This window comes from Bombina bombina, chromosome 5 (genome assembly GCF_027579735.1).
Source record: "Bombina bombina isolate aBomBom1 chromosome 5, aBomBom1.pri, whole genome shotgun sequence".
In the NCBI taxonomy this organism is placed as follows: Eukaryota; Metazoa; Chordata; class Amphibia; order Anura; family Bombinatoridae; genus Bombina; species Bombina bombina.
In genome coordinates, this window is record NC_069503.1 from 37,103,676 (window position 1) to 37,129,426 (window position 25,751).

The following is a 25,751-nucleotide window of genomic DNA, read 5'->3' on the forward strand; positions in this document are numbered from 1 at the left end:
GAATTATATGGTGTTAGCTTACAACTAGGGGATGGAGGGTTCCCCTAAAACATCTGGGCTTGCTCTTAAACCGCAAGCTATATGAACATACCTTTAGAGAAGGTGCAACAGGCTATAAGAGCATTGCACTCTTATTAAATAGCATAGTGGAGGTATAAGATACAAACGTCATAGTTATACATGAAACTACATGTAAGGAAATATAATACTGTGAATCTCATCATTAAGTAGATAGATTCCTTAGGCATATACAGTGGGGCAAAAAAGTATTTAGCCAGCCACCAATTGTGCAAGTTCTCCCACTTAAGAAGATGAGAGGCCTGTAATTTTCATCATAGGTATACCTTAACTATGAGAGACAAAATGTGGAAACAAATCCAGACAATCACATTGTCTGATTTGGAAAGAATTTTTTTGCATATTATGGTGGAAATAAGTATTTGGTCACCTACAAACAAGCAAGATTTCTGTCTCTCACAGACCTGTATCTTCTTCTTTAAGAGGCTCCTCTGTCCTCCACTCATTGCCTGTATTAATGGCACCTGTTTCAACTTGTTATCAGTATAAAAGACACCTGTCCACAACCTCAAACAGTCACACTCCAAACTACACTATGGTGAAGACCAAAGAGCTGTCGAAGGACACAAGAAACAAAATTGTAGACCTGCACCAGGCTGGGAAGACTGAATCTGCAATAGGCAAGCAGCTTGGTGTGAAGAAATCAACCGTGGGAGCAATAATTAGAAAATGGAAGACATACAAGACCACTGATAATCTCCCTCGATCTGGAGCTCCACGCAAGATCTCACCCCGTGGGGTCAAAATGATCACAAGAACTGTGAGCAAACATCCCAGAACCACACAGGGGGACCTAGTGAATGACCTGCAGAGAGCTGGGACCAACATAACAAAGGCTACCATCAGTAACACACTATGCCGCCAGGGACTCAGATCCTGCAGTGCCAGATGTGTCCCCCTGCTTAAGCCAGTACATGTCCGGGCTCGTCTGAAGTATGCTAGAGAGCATTTGGATGATCCAGAAGCGGATTGGGAGAATGTCATATGGTCAGATGAAACCAAAGTAGAACTGTTTGGTAGAAACACAACTCATCGTGTTTGGAGGAGAGAGAATGCTGAGTTGCAACCAAAGAACACCATACCTACTGTGAAGCATGGGGGTGGCAACATCATGCTTTGGGGCTGTTTCTCTGCAAAGGGAACAGGATGACTGATGCGTGTACATGAAAAAATGAATGGGGCCATGTATTGTGAGATTTTGAGTGCAAACCTCCTTCCATCAGCAAGGGCATTGAAGATGAAAAGTGGCTGGGTCTTTCTGCATGACAATGATCCCAAACACACCGCCCGGGCTATGAAGGAGTGGCTTTGTAAGAAGCATTTCAAGGTCCTGGAGTGGCCTAGCCAGTCTCCAGATCTCAACCCCATAGAAAACCTTTGGAGGGAGTTGAAAGTCTGTGTTGCCCAGCGACAACCCCAAAACATCACTGCTCTAGAGGAGATCTGCATGCAGGAATGGGCCAACATACCAGCAACAGTGTGTGACAGCCTTATGAAGACTTAAAGAAAACGTTTGACCTCTGTCATTGCCAACAAAGGATATATAACAAAGTATTGAGATTAACTTTTGATATTGACCAAATACTTATTTTCCACCATAATATGCAAATAAATTATTTCCAAATCAGACAATGTGATTGTCTGAATTTGTTTCCACATTTTGTCTCTCATAGTTGAGGTATACCTATGATGAAAATTACAGGCCTCTCTCATCTTCTTAAGTGGGAGAACTTGCACAATTGGTGGCTGACTAAATACTTTTTTGCCCCACTGTAACTAATATTCAAGCCACTGGACCACTCATAGCCCTATGTTTGTCAATGTTATAAACAATCATATTAAAGTAACTGTTGAGATATAAGTTATAGCTGTGTAATACCCCTCTATCTATAATATAAATTAACTATTAGCCACAAAAATTTTGTATAACTCAATACTGCAGATATCTTATTATATGCAAGGCAAACTACATGGAGAAAGAGACAAATGTCCCAGTGGTAGGCTGCTGAAGCATATACACAAGGCCAACATATACTTAGCCCACTCCTGTCCTGTAGGATAGCATCAGAAAGCAAAAGTCCCTTTGTCAGACCCCCACAGACCTTGCACTTTGAGGCCCAGGACATTGAAACAACAAAAACCAGTTCTTGCAGTCTCTGAAGAGTTAGGGTAGCTGCAGAGGCAGGGAAAGCTCCCTACAGAACGGTTCATGCTGTTAACCCGACAGCGTTCCTCCTGGTCTATGATGCTGAGACCTTTAGTACGACCTGTGCTGGGAGACCTCATCTTCTCCTCAGGAGCACCAGCCGCATCCCTCCAGGCAGTCGGCGAGAACCTTCCCAAATCATATAGCCACAGTTGCTCATCGGGTAAAAAATCCTGTGCACTGCACATAATTATAAGTTGCGGTGGGCCTTGGTGGTGCTGCAATCCTTCCAAGTATACTCCAAAAACTCCGGGACCCATTTATCTGGGGTTGGGGGAGAAAGAGCAGCACTAGGTAAGCTTTGCACTTACGCCCTATTGTCTCTTGCAATCAGACACTCTGTGCAGCTGGATCACTGTAAGGGAGGCAACTGCAATTTAGTCTGTGGAGTTTCCCGCCAGTCTGAAGGTGCCATCAGCAATGGAAGGATTCAATCCACTCTCGTACAAATTTGCGCTTCATGTTCCTCCATCGGGGTCTTGATAGCAAAATATAGTTCCTCCATGTTAAGGAAGTAAAAGTGAGATTAAAATCATCCACTATATACCCGGTTCCTTCGGGGTTTGGAGGCCTTTCCCTTTCACAGGGTCGCCAAAGTCCTCAACAGTCCAGTCTCGAGAGTTCTGCAGTATAGAAATAGAGGTATCATATGATCCAATGAAATGTTCCCTGTTCAATAAAGTGAAAAATTAAGCTGTATAGCGAATTGACTTCCGGTGGGAGGAGCGTCCTGTATGCAGCGTGCGCTCTAGCTCTCTCGTTTGTAGCGCTGAATACTATCTGATCCCCAGCCATAATGCCCTATTGTTGGGGGGAAAACATACCCTGCCCGGGGGAAAGAGGCATTGCACGGAAGTCTATTGTTCCTGTACAGGCTGGTTAGGCTACTGATGATGAAACAGAACCTGCGAAATAAAGCAAGCAAACCAGACTACTACCTGATGGCTGCACTACAGATGAACCTAGCTGTAAGCAAATAAGCCAGCTTAAGGCGAATGCATCCAACAAATAAGCGCCTGTAACTGAGGATTGAGAGCCTGATCTATGCGAGAGGTGCCCTGCCGGAGACAAGGTTCCAGGGAAAAGTAGTATCCAGGCTTTGATCTGCAGCAGAGATGATGGAGAGCTGAGTCTTCCCTACCGCCCTCCTCGTTAGTCGGCACGGGACAGTGAGGTCACATCCGGGAGCCAGAACACGTCGGCGTGACATCTAGTTGAGTAAGACCCGTCGGAGCGTGCAGGCTCTGTGCAGAGTATACGGGACAGAGGACCGCCTAGGAGAGAGGTCTCCCAAACTGCAGTAAGTCAACATATCAATCGAGCCGTGAAGAAGCAGGGGGGTAAGTACTTTCACACTAACAGGAAAACTTGTTTAGAAGGAACCAGCAGTATTGCTGCTTGGTTGCAAAGTAACTTACTCCACACGCACTACTGATCTTTGTTTTTTACCTTCTTATTCTACAGTAGGGTCTGGTTTTATACGAAGGGCTGGAGAACGGCTAAAAACAGAAAAGATTTAATAAAAAAGGCTAACCAGTAAAAAGTTCTATGGACGGTCTGGTAAATTATTTCAGGTGTTTGTTCATAAGCCCACAAAAACATCTGGGGGCACAAAGCTATCTTCTTTTCTTTCATGTAATTAGCAAGAGTCCATGAGCTAGTGACGTATGGGATATACATTCCTACCAGGAGGGGCAAAGTTTCCCAAACCTCAAAATGCCTATAAATACACCCCTCACCACACCCACAAATCAGTTTTACAAACTTTGCCTCCTATGGAGGTGGTGAAGTAAGTTTGTGCTAGATTCTATGTTGATATGCGCTCCGCAGCAGGTTGGAGCCCGGTTTTCCTCTCAGCGTGCAGTGAATGTCAGAGGGATGTGAGGAGAGTATTGCCTATTTGAATTCAATGATCTCCTTCTACGTGGTCTATTTCATAGGTTCTATGTTATCGGTCGTAGAGATTCATCTCTTACCTCCCTTTTCAGATCGACGATATACTCTTATATATACCATTACCTCTACTGATTCTCGTTTCAGTACTGGTTTGGCTTTCTACTACATGTAGATGAGTGTCCTGGGGTAAGTAAGTCTTATTTTCTGTGACACTCTAAGCTATGGTTGGGCACTTTTATATAAAGTTCTAAATATATGTATTCAAACATTTATTTGCCTTGACTCAGGATGTTCAACGTTCCTTATTTCAGACAGTCAGTTTCATATTTGGGATAATGCATATGAATAAATAAATTTTTTCTTACCTTAAAATTTGACTTTTTCCCTGTGGGCTGTTAGGCTCGCGGGGGCTGAAAATGCTTCATTTTATTGCGTCATTCTTGGCGCTGACTTATTTGGCGCAAAAAACTTTTTTCTGTTTCCGGCGTCATACGTGTCGCCGGAAGTTGCGTTATTTTTTACGTTTTTTTTGCGCCAAAAGTGTCGGCGTTCCGGATGTAGCGTCATTTTTGGCGCTAAAAGCATTTAGGCGCCAAATAATGTGGGCGTCTTTTTTGGCGCTAAAAAATTTGGGCGTCACTATTGTCTCCACATTATTTAAGTCTCATTATTTATTGCTTCTGGTTGCTAGAAGCTTGTTCACTGGCATTTTTTCCCATTCCTGAAACTGTCATTTAAGGAATTTGATCAATTTTGCTTTATATTTTGTTTTTTCTATTACATATTGCAAGATGTCCCAGATTGACCCTGAGTCAGAAGATACTTCTGGAAAATCGCTGCCTGGTGCTGGATCTACCAAAGTTAAGTGTATCTGCTGTAAACTTGTGGTATCTGTTCCTCCAGCTGTTGTTTGTACTGAATGTCATGACAAACTTGTTAATGCAGATAATATTTCCTTTAGTAATGTTACATTACCTGTTGCTGTTCCGTCAACATCTAATACTCAGAGTGTTCCTGATAACATAAGAGATTTTGTTTCTAAATCCATTAAGAAGGCTATGTCTGTTATTCCTCCTTCTAGTAAACGTAAAAAGTCTTTTAAAACTTCTCATTTTTCAGATGAATTTTTAAATGAACATCATCATTCTGATTCTGATAATGGCTCTTCTGGTTCAGAGGATTCTGTCTCAGAGGTTGATGCTGATAAATCTTCATATTTATTTAAAATGGAATTTATTCGTTCTTTACTTAAAGAAGTCTTAATTGCATTAGAAATAGAGGATTCTGGTCCTCTTGATACTAAATCTAAACGTTTAAATAAGGTTTTTAAATCTCCTGTAGTTATTCCAGAAGTTTTTCCTGTCCCTGATGCTATTTCTGAAGTAATTTCCAGGGAATGGAATAATTTGGGTAATTCATTTACTCCTTCTAAACGTTTTAAGCAATTATATCCTGTGCCATCTGACAGATTAGAGTTTTGGGACAAAATCCCTAAGGTTGATGGGGCTGTCTCTACTCTTGCTAAGCGTACTACTATTCCTACGGCAGATAGTACTTCCTTTAAGGATCCTTTAGATAGGAAAATTGAATCCTTTCTAAGAAAAGCTTACTTATGTTCAGGTAATCTTCTTAGACCTGCTATATCTTTAGCGGATGTTGCTGCAGCTTCAACTTTTTGGTTAGAAGCTTTAGCGCAACAAGTAACAGATCATAATTCTCATAGCATTATTAATCTTCTTCAACATGCTAATAATTTTATTTGTGATGCCATCTTTGATATCATTAGAGTTGATGTCAGGTATATGTCTCTAGCTATTTTAGCTAGAAGAGCTTTATGGCTTAAAACTTGGAATGCTGATATGTCTTCTAAGTCTACTTTGCTTTCCCTTTCTTTCCAGGGTAATAAATTATTTGGCTCTCAGTTGGATTCTATTATCTCAACTGTTACTGGAGGGAAAGGAACTTTTTTACCACAGGATAAAAAATCTAAAGGTAAATTTAGGTCTAATAATCGTTTTCGTTCCTTTCGTCACAATAAGGAACAAAAGCCTGATCCTTCATCCACAGGAGCGGTATCAGTTTGGAAACCATCTCCAGTCTGGAATAAATCCAAGCCTTTTAGAAAACCAAAGCCAGCTCCCAAGTCCACATGAAGGTGCGGCCCTCATTCCAGCCCAGCTGGTAGGGGGCAGATTACGTTTTTTCAAAGAAATTTGGATCAATTCAATTCACAATCTTTGGGTTCAGAACATTGTTTCAGAAGGGTACAGAATTGGCTTCAAAATAAGGCCTCCTGCAAAGAGATTTTTTCTTTCCCGTGTCCCAGTAAACCCAGCGAAGGCTCGAGCATTTCTGAAATGTGTTTCAGATCTAGAGTTGGCTGGAGTAATTATGCCAGTTCCAGTTCTGGAACAGGGGCTGGGGTTTTATTCAAATCTCTTCATTGTACCAAAGAAGGAGAATTCCTTCAGACCAGTTCTGGATCTAAAAATATTGAATCGTTATGTAAGGATACCAACATTCAAAATGGTAACTGTAAGGACTATCCTGCCTTTTGTTCAGCAAGGGCATTATATGTCCACAATATATTTACAGGATGCATATCTGCATATTCCGGTTCATCCAGATCACTATCAGTTTCTGAGATTCTCTTTCCTAGACAAGCATTACCAGTTTGTGGCTCTGCCGTTTGGCCTAGCAACAGCTCCAAGAATTTTTACAAAGGTTCTCGGTGCCCTTCTGTCTGTAATCAGAGAACAGGGTATTGTGGTATTTCCTTATTTGGACGATATCTTGGTACTTGCTCAGTCTTCACATTTAGCAGAATCTCATACGAATCGACTTGTGTTGTTTCTTCAAGATCATGGTTGGAGGATCAATTTACCAAAAAGTTCATTGATTCCTCAGACAAAGGTAACCTTTTTAGGTTTCCAGATAGATTCAGTGTCCATGACTCTGTCTCTGACAAACAAGAGACGTCTAAAATTGATCTCAGCTTGTCGAAACCTTCAGTCACAATCATTCCCTTCGGTAGCCTTATGCATGGAAATTCTAGGTCTTATGACTGCTGCATCGGACGCGATCCCCTTTGCTCGTTTTCACATGCGACCTCTTCAGCTCTGTATGCTGAACCAGTGGTGCAGGGATTACACAAAGATATCTCAATTAATATCTTTAAAACCGATTGTACGACACTCTCTGACGTGGTGGACAGATCACCATCGTTTAGTTCAGGGGGCTTCGTTTGTTCTTCCGACCTGGACTGTAATTTCAACAGATGCAAGTCTGACAGGTTGGGGAGCTGTTTGGGGGTCTCTGACAGCACAAGGGGTTTGGGAATCTCAGGAGGTGAGATTACAGATCAATATTTTGGAACTCCGTGCAATTTTCAGAGCTCTTCAGTCATGGCCTCTTCTAAAGAGAGAATCGTTCATTTGTTTTCAGACAGACAATGTCACAACTGTGGCATACATCAATCATCAAGGAGGGACTCACAGTCCTCTGGCTATGAAAGAAGTATCTCGAATACTGGTATGGGCGGAATCCAGCTCCTGTCTAATTTCTGCGGTTCATATCCCAGGTATAGACTATTGGGAAGCGGATTATCTCAGTCGCCAAACGTTACATCCGGGTGAATGGTCTCTTCACCCAGAGGTATTTCTTCAGATTGTTCAAATGTGGGGACTTCCAGAAATAGATCTGATGGCTTCTCATCTAAACAAGAAACTTCCCAGGTATCTGTCCAGATCCAGGGATCCTCAGGTGGAAGCAGTGGATGCATTGTCACTTCCTTGGAAGTATCATCCTGCCTATATCTTTCTGCCTCTAGTTCTTCTTCCAAGAGTAATCTCCAAGATTCTGAAGGAATGCTTGTTTGTTCTGCTGGTGGCTCCAGCATGGCCTCACAGGTTTTGGTATGCGGATCTTGTCCGGATGGCCTCTTGCCAACCATGGACTCTTCCGTTAAGACCAGACCTTCTGTCACAAGGTCCTTTTTTCCATCAGGATCTCAAATCCTTAAATTTAAAGGTATGGAGATTGAACGCTTGATTCTTAGTCAAAGAGGTTTCTCTGACTCTGTGATTAGTACTATGTTACAGGCTCGTAAATCTGTATCTAGAAAGATATATTATCGAGTTTGGAAGACTTACATTTCTTGGTGTCTTTCTCATCATTTTTCCTGGCATTCTTTTAGAATTCCGAGAATTCTACAGTTTCTTCAGGATGGTTTGGATAAAGGTTTGTCTGCAAGTTCCTTGAAAGGACAAATCTCTGCTCTTTCTGTTCTTTTTCACAGAAAGATTGCTAATCTTCCTGATATTCATTGTTTTGTGCAAGCTTTGGTTCGTATAAAGCCTGTCATTAAGTCAATTTCTCCTCCTTGGAGTTTGAATTTGATTCTGGGGGCTCTTCAAGCTCCTCCGTTTGAACCTATGCATTCATTGGACATTAAATTACTTTCTTGGAAAGTTTTGTTTCTTTTGGCCATCTCTTCTGCTAGAAGAGTTTCTGAATTATCTGCTCTTTCTTGTGAGTCTCCTTTTCTGATTTTTCATCAGGATAAGGCGGTGTTGCGAACTTCTTTTTAATTTTTACCTAAGGTTGTGAATTCTAACAACATTAGTAGAGAAATTGTGGTTCCTTCATTGTGTCCTAATCCTAAGAATTCTAAGGAGAGATCATTGCATTCTTTGGATGTAGTTAGAGCTTTGAAATATTATGTTGAAGCTACTAAGAATTTCCAAAAGACTTCTAGTCTATTTGTTATCTTTTCCGGTTCTAGGAAAGGTCAGAAGGCCTCTGCCATTTCTTTGGCATCTTGGTTGAAATTTTTAATTCATCATGCTTATGTCGAGTCGGGTAAAACTCCGCCTCAAAGGATTACAGCTCATTCTACTAGGTCAGTTTCTACTTCCTGGGCGTTTAGGAATGAAGCTTCGGTTGATCAGATTTGCAAAGCAGCAACTTGGTCTTCTTTGCATACTTTTACTAAATTCTACCATTTTGATGTGTTTTCTTCTTCTGAAGCAGTTTTTGGTAGAAAAGTACTTCAGGCAGCTGTTTCAGTTTGATTCTTCTGCTTATAATTTCAGTTTTTTTCATTATAAGATTTAAACTTTATTTTTGGGTGTGGATTTTTTTCAGCGGAATTGGCTGTCTTTATTTTATCCCTCCCTCTCTAGTGACTCTTGCGTGGAAGATCCACATCTTGGGTAGTCATTATCCCATACGTCACTAGCTCATGGACTCTTGCTAATTACATGAAAGAAAACATAATTTATGTAAGAACTTACCTGATAAATTCATTTCTTTCATATTAGCAAGAGTCCATGAGGCCCACCCTTTTTGTGGTGGTTATGATTATTTTGTATAAAGCACAATTATTCCAATTCCTTATTTTTTATGCTTTCGCACTTTTTTCTTATCACCCCACTTCTTGGCTATGCGTTAAACTGATTTGTGGGTGTGGTGAGGGGTGTATTTATAGGCATTTTGAGGTTTGGGAAACTTTGCCCCTCCTGGTAGGAATGTATATCCCATACGTCACTAGCTCATGGACTCTTGCTAATATGAAAGAAATGAATTTATCAGGTAAGTTCTTACATAAATTATGTTTTTAGATAACCACAGATAAGGATAAATGAACGCTGGTCAAATTTAAAGGATAAGTGACAAGCTTGGAGCATTTTAATTAAAGTACCCTTAAGGAAGATACTTGATCTGGTCTTTTAAAGAGACAATATAATTAATCCCATATAGAAAGGAGCTTCCAAAGGTTTTTAGGCAATCATAAAGAATTGGAACACTATATCCCCAGACACTAAGAGTGGGGGGGGGAGGGGGGAAGAAAAAAAAAGGAGTGGAATTACCTCGCAAAAAATCTAAGTCTCCATAAGCTACAATTAATGCTTTACTGTTAAAGTGATAGATGTACCATGTTTAAGAAGTTTATACTGGAATAGTCTAAGTCAAAACTTATTTTATGAAGAAGTAACATAGATAGTATTGGATATATGTTGATGTTGTCTTGGGATGTAAAATACTATCGGCTAGATTTAGAGTTTGGCGTTAGCCGTCAAAAGCAGCGTTAAGGGGTCCTAACGCTGCATTTTTACCGCCCGCAGGTATTTAGAGTCAGCCAGGAAAGGGTCTACCGCTCACTTTCTTTCCGCGACTCCAGGCTACCGCAGATCCCCTTACGTCAATTGTGTATCCTATCTTCAATGGAATTTTCCTAACGCTGGTATTTGGAGTCTTGGAAGAAGTGAGTGGTAGAGCCAAAAAAAGTCAGTAGTTAAGAGCTTTATGGGCTAACGCCGGAATATAAAGCTCTTAACTACTGTGCTACAAAGTACACTAACACCCATAAACTACCTATGTACCCCTAAACCGAGCCCCCACATCGCAAACCCTCTAATAAAATTTTTTAACCCCTAATCTGCCGACCGGACACCGCCAACACCTACATTATAGCTATGAACCCCTAATCTGCAGCCCCTAACATCGCCGACACCTACATTATATTTATTAACCCCTAATCTGCCCCCCCAACGTCGCCGCTACCTAACTACAATTATTAACCCCTAATCTGCCGACCGGACCTCGCCGCCACTATAATAAATGTATTAACCCCTAAACCGCCGCACTCCCGCCTCGCAAACACTATAATAAATTGTATTAACCCATAATCTGCCCTCCCTAACATCGCCACCCCCTACTTTCAATTATTAACCCCTAATCTCCCGCCCGCAATGTCGCTGCTACTATAATAAATGTATTAACCCCTAAACCTAAGTCTAACCCTAACACCCCCTAACATAAATATAATTTAAATTAAACGAAATAATATTCCTATAATTAAATAAATTAATCCTATTTAAAACTAAATACTTGCCTAGAAAATAAACCCTAATATAGCTACAATATAACTAATAGTTACATTGTATCTATTTTAGGATTTATATTTACAATAGTTATTAAATAGTTATTAACTATTTAATAGCTACCTAGTTAAAATAATTACAAAATTACCTGTAAAATAAATCCTAACCTAAGTTACAATTAAACCTAACACTACACTATCATTAAATTAATTAAATAAATTAACTACAATTACCTACAATTACATTTAATTAAATAAACTAATCTATAATACAAAAAAACAAACACTAAATTACAGAAAATAAAAAAATATTACAAGAAGTTTAAACTAATTACACCTAATCTAAGCCCCCTAATAAAATAATAAAGAACCCCAAAATAAAAAAATGCCCTACCCAATTCTAAATTACAAAGTAATCAGCTCTTTTACCAGGCCTTAAAAGGGCTTTTTGCACGGCATTGCCCCAAAGTAATCAGCTCTTTTACCTGTAAAAAAAAAATACAACCCCCCAACATTAAAACCCACCACCCACATACCCCTACTCTAACCCACCCAATCCCCCCTTAAAAAAACCTAACACTAACTTCCTGAAGATCTCCCTACTTTGAGCCGTCTTCACCCAGCCAAGCCGAATTCTTCATCCAATCCGGGCCATGTGGTCCTCCATCCGGGCAAAGTCTTGATCCAAGCGGCAAAGAAGAGGTCCTCTATCCGGGCGATGTCTTCCTCCAAGCGGCATCTTCTATCTTCTTTCTTCCGACTCCATCTTCAGACCGCCGACGCGGAACATCCACCTTCCCCGACGGATTAACGGCGAATGATGGTTCCTTTAAGGGACGTCATCCAAGATGGCGTCCCTCGAATTCCGATTGGCTGATAGGATTCTATCAGCCAATCGGAATTAAGGTAGGAAAAATCTGATTGGCTGATTCAATCAGCCAATCCAGATTGAAGTTCAATCCGATTGGCTGATCCAATCAGCTAATCGGATTGAGCTTGCATTCTATTGGCTGATTGGAACAGTCAATAGAATGCAAGCTCAATCCGATTGGATGATTGGATCAGCCAATCGGATTGAACTTCAATCTGATTGGCTGATTGAATCAGCCAATCAGATTTTTCCTACCTTAATTCCGATTGGCTGATAGAATCCTATTGGGGGTTAGGGAAAAAAGGGGATTTGTGACATTGAAGTCAAGTGTAGAATTATACACTATATAAATCAAATATTAATGAGGTTAAAAATTACACTTTATTGACATATATGCTAAACCAACGTTACCATAGGAAAGAATACTGCCAAGAGTATTTTAAGAATGGGTATATTCACCTCCAAACTTCTAAACTTATAGTATAACTTATAGGTCAGTATACACCTAATGATAATCAGACAAAATAAAAAGTATGTAGACGCTAGAGTAGGTTATTAGGGATGGGTATAATCACTACCACCACTTAATTATGTATTCTATAGCCTTGCCTACATAGCATCTTAAAATTAAAATGAGAAAATAAGGGCTAGTGGACCTGGTATGCGTGTATAATTACTAATAGAACAAAAGGGTATAGGCAATTCGGCAGAGTATTAAGGAAAACTCCTCACTTGACACATGTATTCATACATAAATATCAAACAAGCTATGCGCTCAAGGGCGTCCTCCTACCTGCGTACTGCTTTGATTTAACAAAGTCAGCCGATTGCTAGCTTATATCCCTAAATTCAAAACAAATCAAACGCCAAAACATTCACAGCACTCAAATTCCTAACTCATGTGTATAAACGAAGTCTATCTGTATACCCAGTTTTAAACAGCAAATTCTGTCTCTTTATATCTAGGTGGATGCACTCTATTAACATCCGTGGTTACAGTGTGTAATCCTTATGTATGATCCCATAGACTAAATTGTATACAGATTGTCTGCTTCTGTAAAAGCTCAACAATGTAACAAGGAATATGTTCAGAGCCTCTGTAGCGGTATTGAAAGTAAACCGCTATGTTTGCTATTTGTTAGTGTGTATGGAACACGCTCTATGCCAGGCCACGCCCACCAACGCCTTTTCCGTCACATGAACGTGAATTCGTCAGGGCATAGGGCCAGCCCAGCGTTAGGTAGCGCTCTTTATTTACAATCGTTGTCATAGCAATGTTGATATTATTTCTCAGTGTTATGCGGAAGTGTAATACCGCATTGGCCTATTCTGTTATTCATTCACAGGATATTCGGTGAAGCCTGGATTACTACTTAGGTATATTTAAAACCAAAGTATATGTCAAATGAAAAAACGAAACAACAGTTATGTTGTGATACTTGCAATGGATATTTACAATGTTCTATGTACATACACCAGGAAGTACTTATTTTTATTGGCACGATCAAAGTCACTTTTCACAATGCGTGTGACATTAATGGTTCCCTGTGTATGTTCTTATATTAGGATGTGGCGGAATTAGAACAACTGAAAAGTGGGACATAGCAAATATGAAATTACTATGTACGATCATGGGTGTTTAAAATATTATTCACTGGGGTCATTCAGAACGAGATAGGTAGAGAATGTGTGGAATTGTTCATGGATATATAGTTATTCAAATAATATATGTATCCTTAGATCAGTTTTGATGCCACATAGATATCAACTGATGTTATACATCACGCAAGGGTATCTTAAAACAGAAACTAATTAGAATGAAACCGTTCCAACACTATATATAGTTTATTGGTCACTCAAGGTCTTATTATCTAAGGACACTGAAAAGTAACCTTATCAAAATTTGCACCTATTTAGGATTGCATGTGTATGTCACTCCACTCATATAGTGCTATCATTTTAGGACGGTTCAATATTTATCTTATGAATCGTCTGCACTTATATAATTGAATAGAGTCTTATTTTATTAGTATAAGATAGGGCTAATAAACAAATTCATAACTATCCAATGCCTCTGGGTAGAACTGTTAATGTGTATTCTGTTTATCATTAGTTGATATAACATATGGATCTGGTGCATCTACAGATCGAACATATCTCTAACAACATTTCTCAGATCTCTTACTGTTTGCCATATTTAGAGGAAACATTTGTATGATATGGCTTAATTTAGACCTCTAGGTGCAGTGGTTTGTAAATTATGGATCCATCTGCAATCTTTTTGTAATAACATCTTTGTGATGTCGCTTCGTCTCCCTTTTAGTTTTATTTGCTCAATCGCAAAAAAGAAAATGTCATATTTATTTCCATGGTGTACGTTGTTCATATGTTGTGCCACAGGTACATTTCTATTCCATTTAATATCACCAATGTGCTCTAGTACTCTGGTGCGTAACTCTCGTGAGGTTTCACCCACGTAGATTCTCGGGCATTTGCACATAGCAATATAAATGACTCTTTTAGATCGGCAGTTCAAAAAAATCTTTGATTTCATATAGTTTCTCTGTATTTGGATGTACAAATATTTTAGTAGGGGGCATATTTTTACAGGCTTGGCATCTCCCACATTTATGAAAGCCTTTTGTTTCTCTTAGCCAGGTTCTGGGTTGATCTTTGGAGTAATGGCTCTCCAACAAAATATCTTTAAGGTTTTTAGACCTTCTTAATTTTTCTTTAAGTCTCTTGACGAAACCACAACCCTATACCTCGACCGAGGAAGATACAACCATACATAACGTTACCTCTAATGACTCTGTATGCATACAAGCCCAGCTGATAGATAGAGGATACGAATGGGCACGTAACTGGTTCTCTTATAGAAGACTCCAAAACTACATATCCACACAAAAATATACAAATAACATGACTCGCCCTCCAACCAATATTGAGAAACTATATCTCCTAGACTTGCCACTAAAACACTCTCTCTCCGCTATATACAAAATCTTAACCGAACCTCCCCCTGGAAACCTACCGTATTCAATAGAGATGTGGGAGAGGGAACTAGGTATAATTATACTTCCACAAACGGCAACTAACATATTCCTTAACACCAAAAAGTCCTCTACTTCAGCATCCATCCTAGAAACCAATTATAAAATATTACATTGTTGGTACTTAACCCCACGGAAGATGCACAGGCTATACCCTAATACTAACAATAAATGCTGGAGATGCGGCCATGTGGGAAGTGGCATGGGTCATATTTGGTGGTGGTGCTCACAATTAAATCATTTTTGGTATGAAGTAATGGACGAAATAGAAAATATATTTCAAGCGCACTTGCCTCCGGATCCCCTTATTTGGCTGTTAAACAAGTCTGTTAAATTGCCGCTTAAATCCCTTCTTCCTTTATTCCGCATATTTACCAATAGCGTAAAAACATTAATTGCCAGACACTGGAGAGCAAGAGATGTTCCTACTTTGGGAATGTGGAGAGCTAAGGTAACCGAGCTCATAGAATTAGAAGAGTATTCCCTATATATGAAAGGTAACACGGATAGTTTTATAATGATACAAGCTATTTGGGATGAATATAAAAGGATGCATAGACTTAGTTAGGTTAATGTAAGAAGTTAGTGCTCTTCGTAGTTAATTTTATCCCGAGACTGGACACACCCCATTCCTCCTCCCTCTCTATTTTATGGACAGATCTTGTTTTTCTTTTTTGTGTTAATATGTATTATAAAATTGTTTGGATCTATACCTCCTCATAACATCCTAAATGTTTCTATGTCTGTATGATTTATGTATATGATATGGGTTGTATATTGATTCAATTCAATAAAAAGAATTTAACTAAAAATAATGCAGCCTTTAATATATTCTCCCCAAAATCGGCAAAAATGTTAGCAAGTATAGCTAAATCTAAGAAAAGGAATAATTTTATTGGTACAATTGTAACTGATGGCATCAAATGTACCTCCCCAAAGGAGATAATGACGCAATTCTACAAATGTTTAAAGGATATATACGCACCAGACCCTCTAGACGCAGAGGCTTAAAATAGTTTTTGGCGGAAAGTTAAAATCCCCAAATTATCGCCAGATCAATATTGAGTAGAGATATTTCTTTGGATGAGGTCACACAGGCCATATGTAATGCAGCAAATGGTAAAGCTCCTGGCCCTGATCTAATATCTTATAGAATTCTACAGGTATTTGAAGAACAAATCTCCCCTTTCCTGGTCCAACTTTTTAACCATTACTATAGTCAAGGAATTACTTTACTGCTTCTAATGTAATGCTTATTCCAAAAAAAGATGGGGACCCCAATCTTATGGACTCTTATCGACCAATATCTCTACTCAATACCGACTACAAACTATTAACAAATATTTTGTCAAAGAGGTTAAAACCTATTCTTGGGGGGGGGACTTCCGGGCGGCGGCCATGATAGGACGCTCAATTGTTAGCTGCTATAAGCTTCTCCTCTAATCTTCTTAAAATCACCTTCCATACCTACCATTGCTTAGCCATACACATCGCAAGAGGTATAATTTGAGAAGCTCAATTACCTGCACTAAATATCATCAAGATTGAAGCACGCTACAATTGTCTGGAGACTTTCTGAGGCTGCGGCCTCCTAACCAACCCCTCGGTAGAGCACCTTCGGGTCTCTGTCGTTAGAAAGTACCTGGAGAGTACTTACTATACATATACTCAGTGGGGATTTGCTTGCTATTTATACAGGATGGAACCCGCAGAAGCCATCTTGCTTAAAAAGATCACTATTATCCTTAATGATCACTTTACACGGCTCATGAATGATTTATCTGAAGCATGGGGCCATGGCGGCGTCCATATACAACGGCACAGCAAGGACACAATACTCACGACAACTCCAAAACTGGAGTCTACTGAAGAAAGCAATATCTTGGTAATACACCAGGCAGAGACACCTTCATCAGACACGCGTTACAAGGAGAGAGTGCGGGCACTAACCCATATGGAGAACTATGAGAAAGGAGATAAGGGAAACTTCACGGTATTGCCTAAAACTCCTACCTCCTTCCTCTCAGCCCCTATGATGATTTTGAGTCAAACTGTTCTGCGGAAAGGGGGGAACGCTAACCGGTCACTGAAGGTGGTGGGATTTACATCAAGTGAGGTAATTAAAGAAGCTGTGGTTCTCTCCCGTTCTGAACGCAGCTGGCTGAGAGACTTTAGCTCACAGGCATCTATGACAAGAGAACACTTTCAGTCATGCAGGCAAGTTTGTTCGGACCGTTACAGCAGCCTTGTATATCCTAAACCCCATAACATAGACTTGAGAACCGGTGTGGGCTAGCTACTAATTTACACATGACCTGTGGAGGTGAGCAGGGGACACTCCAAAGCTCCATATGTACCGGATCATTTTAAGTCATACGGCCTCTCTACCATGTGTCTGGGGCTAAGTGTGCGTTAGAATTAATTCACCATAAAATTTGGAAACAGTTTGGTGACTCCATTTTAGAACTGCTCTCAACATGCGGTGTTTGGTCATACAGGACTGGCATCGGCTGAACATAGTGACAATGTCAGAACTATACATATACCTGGCTACCTTTTACTTTATCTGTCAATCTCCTCAGGTTTTAACCTTTTACTCTGCAAAGCTAGCTAGCATTTAGAAATAGGATCACCCACTATCAATGATAAATTATAAAAGTGATATCGATTTGCATCCTGTAGCTGTACCCAGTTTCTAAATGGCTTAACCACAATGTAATCTCAGGTTGACATGTTACTAATCTTTATTTTACATGGTCCCTCAACTATAAACCAACAATTATTTTTTACTCTCATACTGTAGTCGTTCTTATATATTACTTGCAGAGATCTCTCTATGTGACTGCTGGAGTATTCAGTGTTACTATTTTGATCACCATCTGTGCCTGATTATATAGATCTAACGTACATTGAACTGCCTAACCTACAAGTTATACTACTTATGATAATGTTTTTTGTTTGTTGACATATATGTAACCACTGTGCACAATCATATGGTTCAGTACAGGGTATTGTATTATTTCTCATTTTCAGAACTGTTTCAACCACATCAGAATATTACATAGAATGTGTACCACCGGTATAGACACATTTGTTCCCTACATTTCCCACCAATTATTTTTTTATTGAGCCTGTAATTTCATATAATATTTTACCCTATATAATTGTTGTAGCTATCAGGTGTGCATGCTACTAGTCTTAACACTCTATACTACATAGACCTTCAAATATAAACCAACGAATATCTTTACTCTTATGTTGCAGTTGTTCTTTTATATTACATATAGAGATCTATATTCAGTAAACTGGTTTGAACTCTATTTGTGTCTGACTATGTGGCTCTAATATATATTGAACTACCTAGCCTACAAGATATACCATTTATGACAAGGATTATTGTTTGATAACAGGATATAACCATTGAGCGTAACAATATGACTAAGCATGTAATACTATATTCTTCTCATTCTCACAAGAAGTTATGTTTCACTAGACATTAACTCAGTAAGACTGTCTAACAACTAGACTGATAATAAGACATCTTTATCTTAAAATATAATTTATTGAGTTCATTGCCACAGAGTTTAGGGCCCAGGCCCTTGTGGCAGACTCACAATCTTCTGGTCTAAAAACTACACAGATATCACCAACTGTAGAACAGTCCCTAAAAGAGTTGAACATGCTTACACTCGGGCAGTCTGTCATACATATTTCCTTAAGCATCACTTTAAATTTTCTCAATATCTTAGGTACGGCCAACATCACTCTAGGAGGTTCTAGAACAATAAGATGCTCAGAATAGCAACTAGGGGTCCATACACCTCCTTAAAACCTTATAATATCCCTCTCACTTGTGTTATATTGTAAAATTAAGAGTTTAGTTCTATTCTTATAGCTGTTCAAAATTTGTATGTTGTATATAATGCTTGATAGTTTAAATATCAAAATAATAACAAAAAAGAGGTTCTTCATCTGAGATCCAAGAGAGATCTCACTCTATTTGAAATTACCTACTATAACTGTGTATGTTATACATCATTGTTAGGTCCAAGAGTGGCCTTTTAAATTGTTCAGTGGGTATATAGTATTAATGGCAATTGACGTGCATTTTAAGATTAAGCTATGTCATGCAATATAATTATACACTATATTTGTATATTTTTCAATGACATTTTTTGTATGTTTGCCTTGTATGAAACCTCAATAAAAATATATATAAAAAAAAACTATTCTTGGAGGACTTTTACATCCTGATCAAACTGGCTTTATGAAACATGTTAGGGGAAAGGGCTCGAGACCCTTCATTTTTAATGTTCTCATTAAGTATAGTATAAGTCTAATAACTCTTGATGTCTAAGCTGACACTTATGTATACTCAGACTTTGTTAGGAAAGACCGCAAACAATATGCAACTAACGGACAGAAACTGTCAGTTTCAGTAGTTCCATGTACCTAGTTGTTTAATTGACACTTATAACTATACTCTAGATATACTACAGTAACCCTTACTGATTTGCTGCAGACAGATCAAGGAGGATAAGCAGAGAGAAGTGGCCTTTGGATTTTACTGTAAGCAGGTCGTTGGTAACCTTGAAAATTGCTGTCTCTGAGGAGTAATGGGGAAACAATCCAGATTGCAGTGGGTCAAGAAGAGTTTAGTGTAAGGAAATTGGATAGACGTGCATATACTAGCTTTTCAAGGAAGTTTGAGGCAAGGAGTAGGGAAATAGGACGGTAGTTGGATGGGGAGGTTGGATCGAGGGAAGGTTTTTTGAGGATAGGTGTGACCAGTGCATGTTTTAGAGATGAGGGAAATATACCAGTGCTGAGGGAGAGGTTGAAAATGTGTGTGAGTATGGGGTTGATGGTAGAACAGAGGGAGGGGTGTAGCTGTGAGGGGATGGGTTTGAGGGGACAGGTAGTGAGATCAGTATAAGGGCAGAAACGTCTTCCTCTGTAACAAGGGTAAAAGAGCTAAATTTAAGGGTATTTGGGTTTTGTATGATTGTGAGCTTTTGAGGGGGTGGAAGATTGGTAGTAAGTTGAGAGGTGATTTCATTTCTGATTAAGTCAATTTTGTTATTGAAGTGGCTGCCAAAATCTTGAGCTGAGAGAGAAGTTGTATTAGGAGGTGTGTGGGTGGGTGGACAAGAGTATTGAACGTGGAAAACAGACATTTTGGGTTAGAGGAAAGAGTAGAGATCAGATTAGAGAAGTATTGTTGCTTATAAAGATTAAGGGCAGAATAGTAGGAGTTCAGGATGCATTTGTATTGAGGAAAGTCAGCTGAACTCCGATATTTCCTCCAGTGTCGGTCAGCAGTACGGGAACATCTGCGTAGGTACCGTGTCAGAGGAGTATGCCAGGGCTGAGGATGAGAGTGGGGTTTCTGAGCTATGGTTGGAGGGGCCAGAGTGTCAATGACTGATGTAAGGGTGGAGTTATAGTGGCAGATAGATTGGTCAGGGCAGGAAAAGGAGTTGATGGAAGAGAAGAGAGTTTTGAGAGAGCTAGCGAGCTGTTGCTGATCTAATGACTTAGTGCTTCTGTAAAGTTTGGTGGAAGGGGGGGGGTTTGTAGGGAGGGAAGTGATGTTGCAAGTCAGGAGATAATGGTCAGAAAGAGGAAAAGGGGAGTTTGGGAAATTTGAGGGAGTGCATCGATAGCTGAAAATCAGATCAAGGGAGTGACCATCTTTGTGAGTGGAAGAGTCAGTCCATTGTGATAGGCCGGAAGAGGAACTGAGTTGCAGAAGTTGTTTTGCAGAGGAGGCAGTGGGATTGTCAAGAGGGATGTTGAAGTCACCAAGAATGAGGGCAGGGGTGTCTGAGGAAAGGAAATAAGGAAGCAAGGCAGCAAATCTAATCATAAATATATTGTGATCTGCATATTATTTTATTGCTAATGAGGTTATTTTATAATACATTTCTTATTTCTATTAGCTGCACCTGTTTATCATCAGAACGTTTATCCCACTGATCTGTGACTGATTCTTGTTGTTAGTAAAGACCTTAGTAAGTGTATTCTGCACCTTCAGCTGCTGCTGTTTATGTCACACGATCACAGACTTAAAGGGACAGTGTCCTGTAAATTTGGTGTTGCCTTAAAATAACAAGAAACCTCAAATGTTTTTCATTATTTAAATAGAAAATATGATTTTCAACAACTTTCCAACTGACTTCTATTGTGATATTTGCTTCATTCTCTATATGTCCTTTATCAAAGCAGCAGCAATGCACTACTGGGAGCTAGCTTAGCACATAAGGTGAGCCAATGACAAGAGGCTTGTATGTGCCACTAATCAGCAGCTAGCGCACCATAGTGCATTAAAGGCTTTGCCACAAAGGTCCCCAAGGGAATAAAGCAGATTTGATAATAGAAGGAAATTGGAAGTTGTTTGAATTTGAATAATAAAAGTGTAATTGTGACCTTGCTGTCCCTTTAATCTGTTTCTAATGACTTGTTTTACCGGTGTATAAAATAGTATAAAGTGTATGGGAAATTTCACCTTTAGCTTTATTTTCATATAAAATAACTGTTTGCTGTTTGTAATTTATTTTCATTATTAAATTGTACACAGCCTTTTAAATGGCCTGAGGCTCCGGCTCCTACTTAGCATATGCAGGAGATCACATTATATAAACATATGAGTCTGTTATTGGCTGATAGCTGTCACATGGTACAGAAGTCTGTTATTGGCTGATAGCTGTCACATGGTACAGCTGCAGAACTACATTTATCAGAAAACAATCTACTGCTCTTTTAAAATTCATAGTAAGTTTTATTGCATTGTATTTTTATTATGCATCTGTGGTTTTGTAATTCTATATTTTAAATTTTTAAAATTTTTAAATGGACTGAATTTGCCAAAAGGACATCTCATTATATTATCACTCTATGTAAACACAAATTCTTTATTTTCTTAACTCTATCCAAGAAAACTATTGAAATTAACATTTAAGTGCCTATCTCTCCCACACCCTCATGTAGTGTGGTTTAAGACAACTCAGCATTGACCAAGAGAAGTTAAAGGACTGGGGGTGGAGCACATGACAAAATGTCTGACAGTGAGAATTAGTAGGAAGTACAATACCAATACTGCAGTATCCAATTTAACTTATATTTAAACAACTGATTTTTAACATTTTGTTTTAGGATAAAATATTGTTTCATATAAATGATAGAAAATAAAGATTATAATATATTTGTAAAGTTGTGATATGGCCCCACTTAAATAGATTTCTTTCATGTAATTGGCAAGAGTCCATGAGCTAGTGATGTATGGAATATACAATCCTACCAGGAGGGGCAAAGTTTCTCAAACCTCAAAATGCCTATAAATACACCCCTCACCACACCCACAATTCAGTTTTACAAACTTTGCCTCCTATGGGGGTGGTGAAGTAAGTTTGTGCCAAGATTTCTACGTTGATATGGCTTCTCAGCATTTTTGAAGCCCGATTCCTCTCAGAGTACAGTGAATGTCAGAGGGATGTGAAGGGAGTATCACCTACTGAATGCAATGGTTTTCCTCACGGGAGATCTATTTCATAGGTTCTCTGTTATCGGTCGTAGAGATTCATCTCCTACCTCCCTTTTCAGATCGACAATCTACTTTCATATTCCATTACCTCTACTGATAACCGTTTCAGTACTAGTTTGGCTATCAGCTATGGTTTGGCACTTTATGTATTTTATAAAGTTCTAAATATATGTATGGTACTTATATTTGCCGTGATTCAGGTTTTCAGTATATTTCCTTTTGCAGACTGTCAGTTTCATATCTGGGAAATGCTTTTTTAGGAAAAAACATAATTTATGTAAGAACTTACCTGATAAATTCATTTCTTTCATATTGGCAAGAGTCCATGAGCTAGTGACATATGGGATTCTGCCTTTTGTTCAGCGAGGACATTATATGTCCACAATAGACTTGCAAGATGGTGACTATAAGGACTAGTCCTTATAGTCACAATCTTGCAAGTCTATTGTGGACATATTATGTCCTTGCTGAACAAAAGGCAGAATCCCATATGTCACTAGCTCATGGACTCTTGCCAATTGCATGAAAGAAATGTATTTCTTATCTGGGGTATAGTCTCTTTTTCAAATTGACTGTCTTTTATATTCGCGGGCAGAATTAGGCTCGCGAGGGTGCAAAATACTAGAGTTTATTGCGTCATTCTTGGGGCGAGATTTTTTTGGCGCAAAGTTACGTTCGTTGATGCAATTTCGTCATTTCCAGCATCTTAGTCGATGCCGAGTGCTTCACAAGGTTGCGTCTTCGGTGACGCGAGGGTGTCATTTCCGGACGTTTTTGGCGCCAAAAAAATATTATTCAGTTTGTATCGTGCGTCGTACTTGGCACCAAATATTTTCATTATTTAAGACCCCATTCTTATATGCCTCTTGCCTTTTTTCTCTGTCAGAGGGCTATGCTGTTTGCATTTTTTCCCATTCCTGAAACTGCCATATAAGGAAATTGATCATTTTGCTTTATATGTTGTTTTTTTCTCTTACATTTGTAAGATGTCTCGATCTGATCCTGCCTCAGAAATCACTGTTGGAACCCTGCTGCCTGATAACAGTTCTACCAAAGCTAAGTTCATTTGTTGTAAACTTGTGGAGGTTATACCTCCAGCTGTGGTTTGTAATAGTTGTCATGATAAACTTTTACATGAAGAGAATGTATCCATCAGTAGTAGTTCATTACCTGTTGCTGTTCCTTCAACATCTAATGCGCAAGATATACCTGTAAATTTAAAATAATTTATTTCTGATTCTATTCAGAAGGCTTTGTCTGCCATTCCGCCTTCTAATAAACGTAAACGGTCTTTTAAAACTTCTCATAAAATTGATGAAATTTCAAATGACCGACAAAATACTGAATTATCCTTCTCTGATGAGGATCTATCTGGTTCAGAAGATCCTGCCTCAGATATTGACGCTGACAAATTTTCTTATTTATTTAAAATTGAGTATATTTGTTCTTTGTTAAATGAAGTGTTGATTACATTGGATATGGAGTAAACTAATCCTCTTGATATTAAAACTAGTAAACATTTAAATTCTGTTTATAAACCTCCTGTGGTTATTCCAGAGGTTTTTCCAGTTCCTGATGCTATTTCTGATATGATTTCTAAGGAATGGAATATGCCTGGTACTTCTTTTATCCCTTCTTCAAGGTTTAAAAAAATTGTATCCTTTGCCAGCAGTTACAGTGGAATTTTGGGAAAAGATCCCAAAAGTTGATGGGGCTATCTCTACTCTTGCTAAACGTACTACTATTCCTACGGAAGATAGTACTTATTTTAAAGATCCTTTATATAGGAAACATAAATCTTATCTAAGGAAAGCTTATTTATATTCAGGTCATCTTCTCAGGCCTGCAATTTATTTGGCTGATGTTGCAGCTGCTTCAACTTTTTGGTTGGAAACTTTAGCGCAACAAGTATCGGATCATGATTTGTCTAGCATTGTTAACTTGATTCAACATGCTAATAATTTTATTTGTGATGCCATTTTTTATATCTTCAAAATTGAAGTTAAATCTATGTCTTTAGCTATTTTAGCTAGAAGAGCTTTGTGGCTTAAATCTTGGAATACTGATATGACTTCTAAGTCCAGATTGCTATCTCTTTCTTTCCAAGGTAATAAATTATTTGGTTCTCAGTTGGATTCAATAATTTCAACTGTCACTGGGGGGAAGGGAGTTTTTTTTTTTTGCCTCAGGATAAAAGACCTAAGGGTAAATCTAAAGCTTCTAACTGTTTTCGTTCCTTTCGACAAAATAAGGAACATAAACCTAATCCTTCTCCCAAGGAATCTGTTTCCAATTGGAATCCTTCTTCAAATTGGAATAAATCAAAGACATTTAAGAGATCAAAGCCAGCCCCCAAGTCCGCATGAAGGTGCAGCCCTCATTCCAGCTCAGCTGGTAGGGGGCAGATTAAGATTTTTCAAAGATGTTTGGATCAATTCGGTCCAAAATCAATGGATTCAGAGTATTGTCTCTCAGGGGTACAGAATAGGATTCAGAGTAAGACCACCTGTGAGAAAAAAAATTCTCTCACGCATTCCAGCAAACCCAGTAAAGGCTTAGGCTTTCCTGAAGTGTGTTTCAGACCTAGAGTTATCAGGGGTAATCATGCCACTTCCATTTCAGGAACAGGGTCTGGGGTTTTATTCAAACCTATTCATTGTCCCAAAGAAAGAAAATTCATTCAGACCAGTTTTGGATCGAAAAATTTTGAATCGATATGTAAGAGTACCAACTTTCAAAATGGTGACTATAAGAACTATTCTGCCTTTTGTTCAGCCAAGGGCATTATATGTCCACAATAGACTTCATATGAGACCTCTCCAGCTTTGTATGCTGAACCAATGGTGCAGGGATTATACAAGGATATCACAATTAATATCCTTAAATCCCAATGTTCGACTTTCTCTGACTTGGTGGTTAGATCACCATCGTATAATTCTAGGGGCCTCTTTTGTTTGTCCAACTTGGACTGTGATCATAACAGATGCAAGTCTTTCAGGTTGGGGAGCTGTTTGGGGATATCTGACAGCACAAGGGGTTTGGAAATCTCAAGAGGCGAGATTACCAAAAAATATTTTGGAACTCAGTGCAATTCTGAGGGCTCTTAAGTTTTGGCCTCTGTTGAAGAGAGAACCGTTCATTTGTTTTCAGACAGACAATATCACAACTGTGGCATATGTCAATCATCAGGGTGGGACTCACAGTCCTCAAGCTATGAAAGA

General features: G+C 38.9%; 1 protein-coding gene across 1 annotated transcript in view; it reads left to right on the top strand.

The window, feature by feature from the left end:
- LOC128661263 (zinc finger protein 665-like) overlaps positions 1-25,751 on the top strand; it is a 71,801-nt gene that overhangs the window by 40,806 nt on the left and 5,244 nt on the right. Inside the window, exon 2 of the mRNA XM_053715537.1 lies at positions 16,686-17,103. Within this exon, the coding sequence (XP_053571512.1) occupies positions 16,686-17,103 (418 nt within the window). The remainder of the gene's footprint in view (positions 1-16,685; positions 17,104-25,751) is intronic.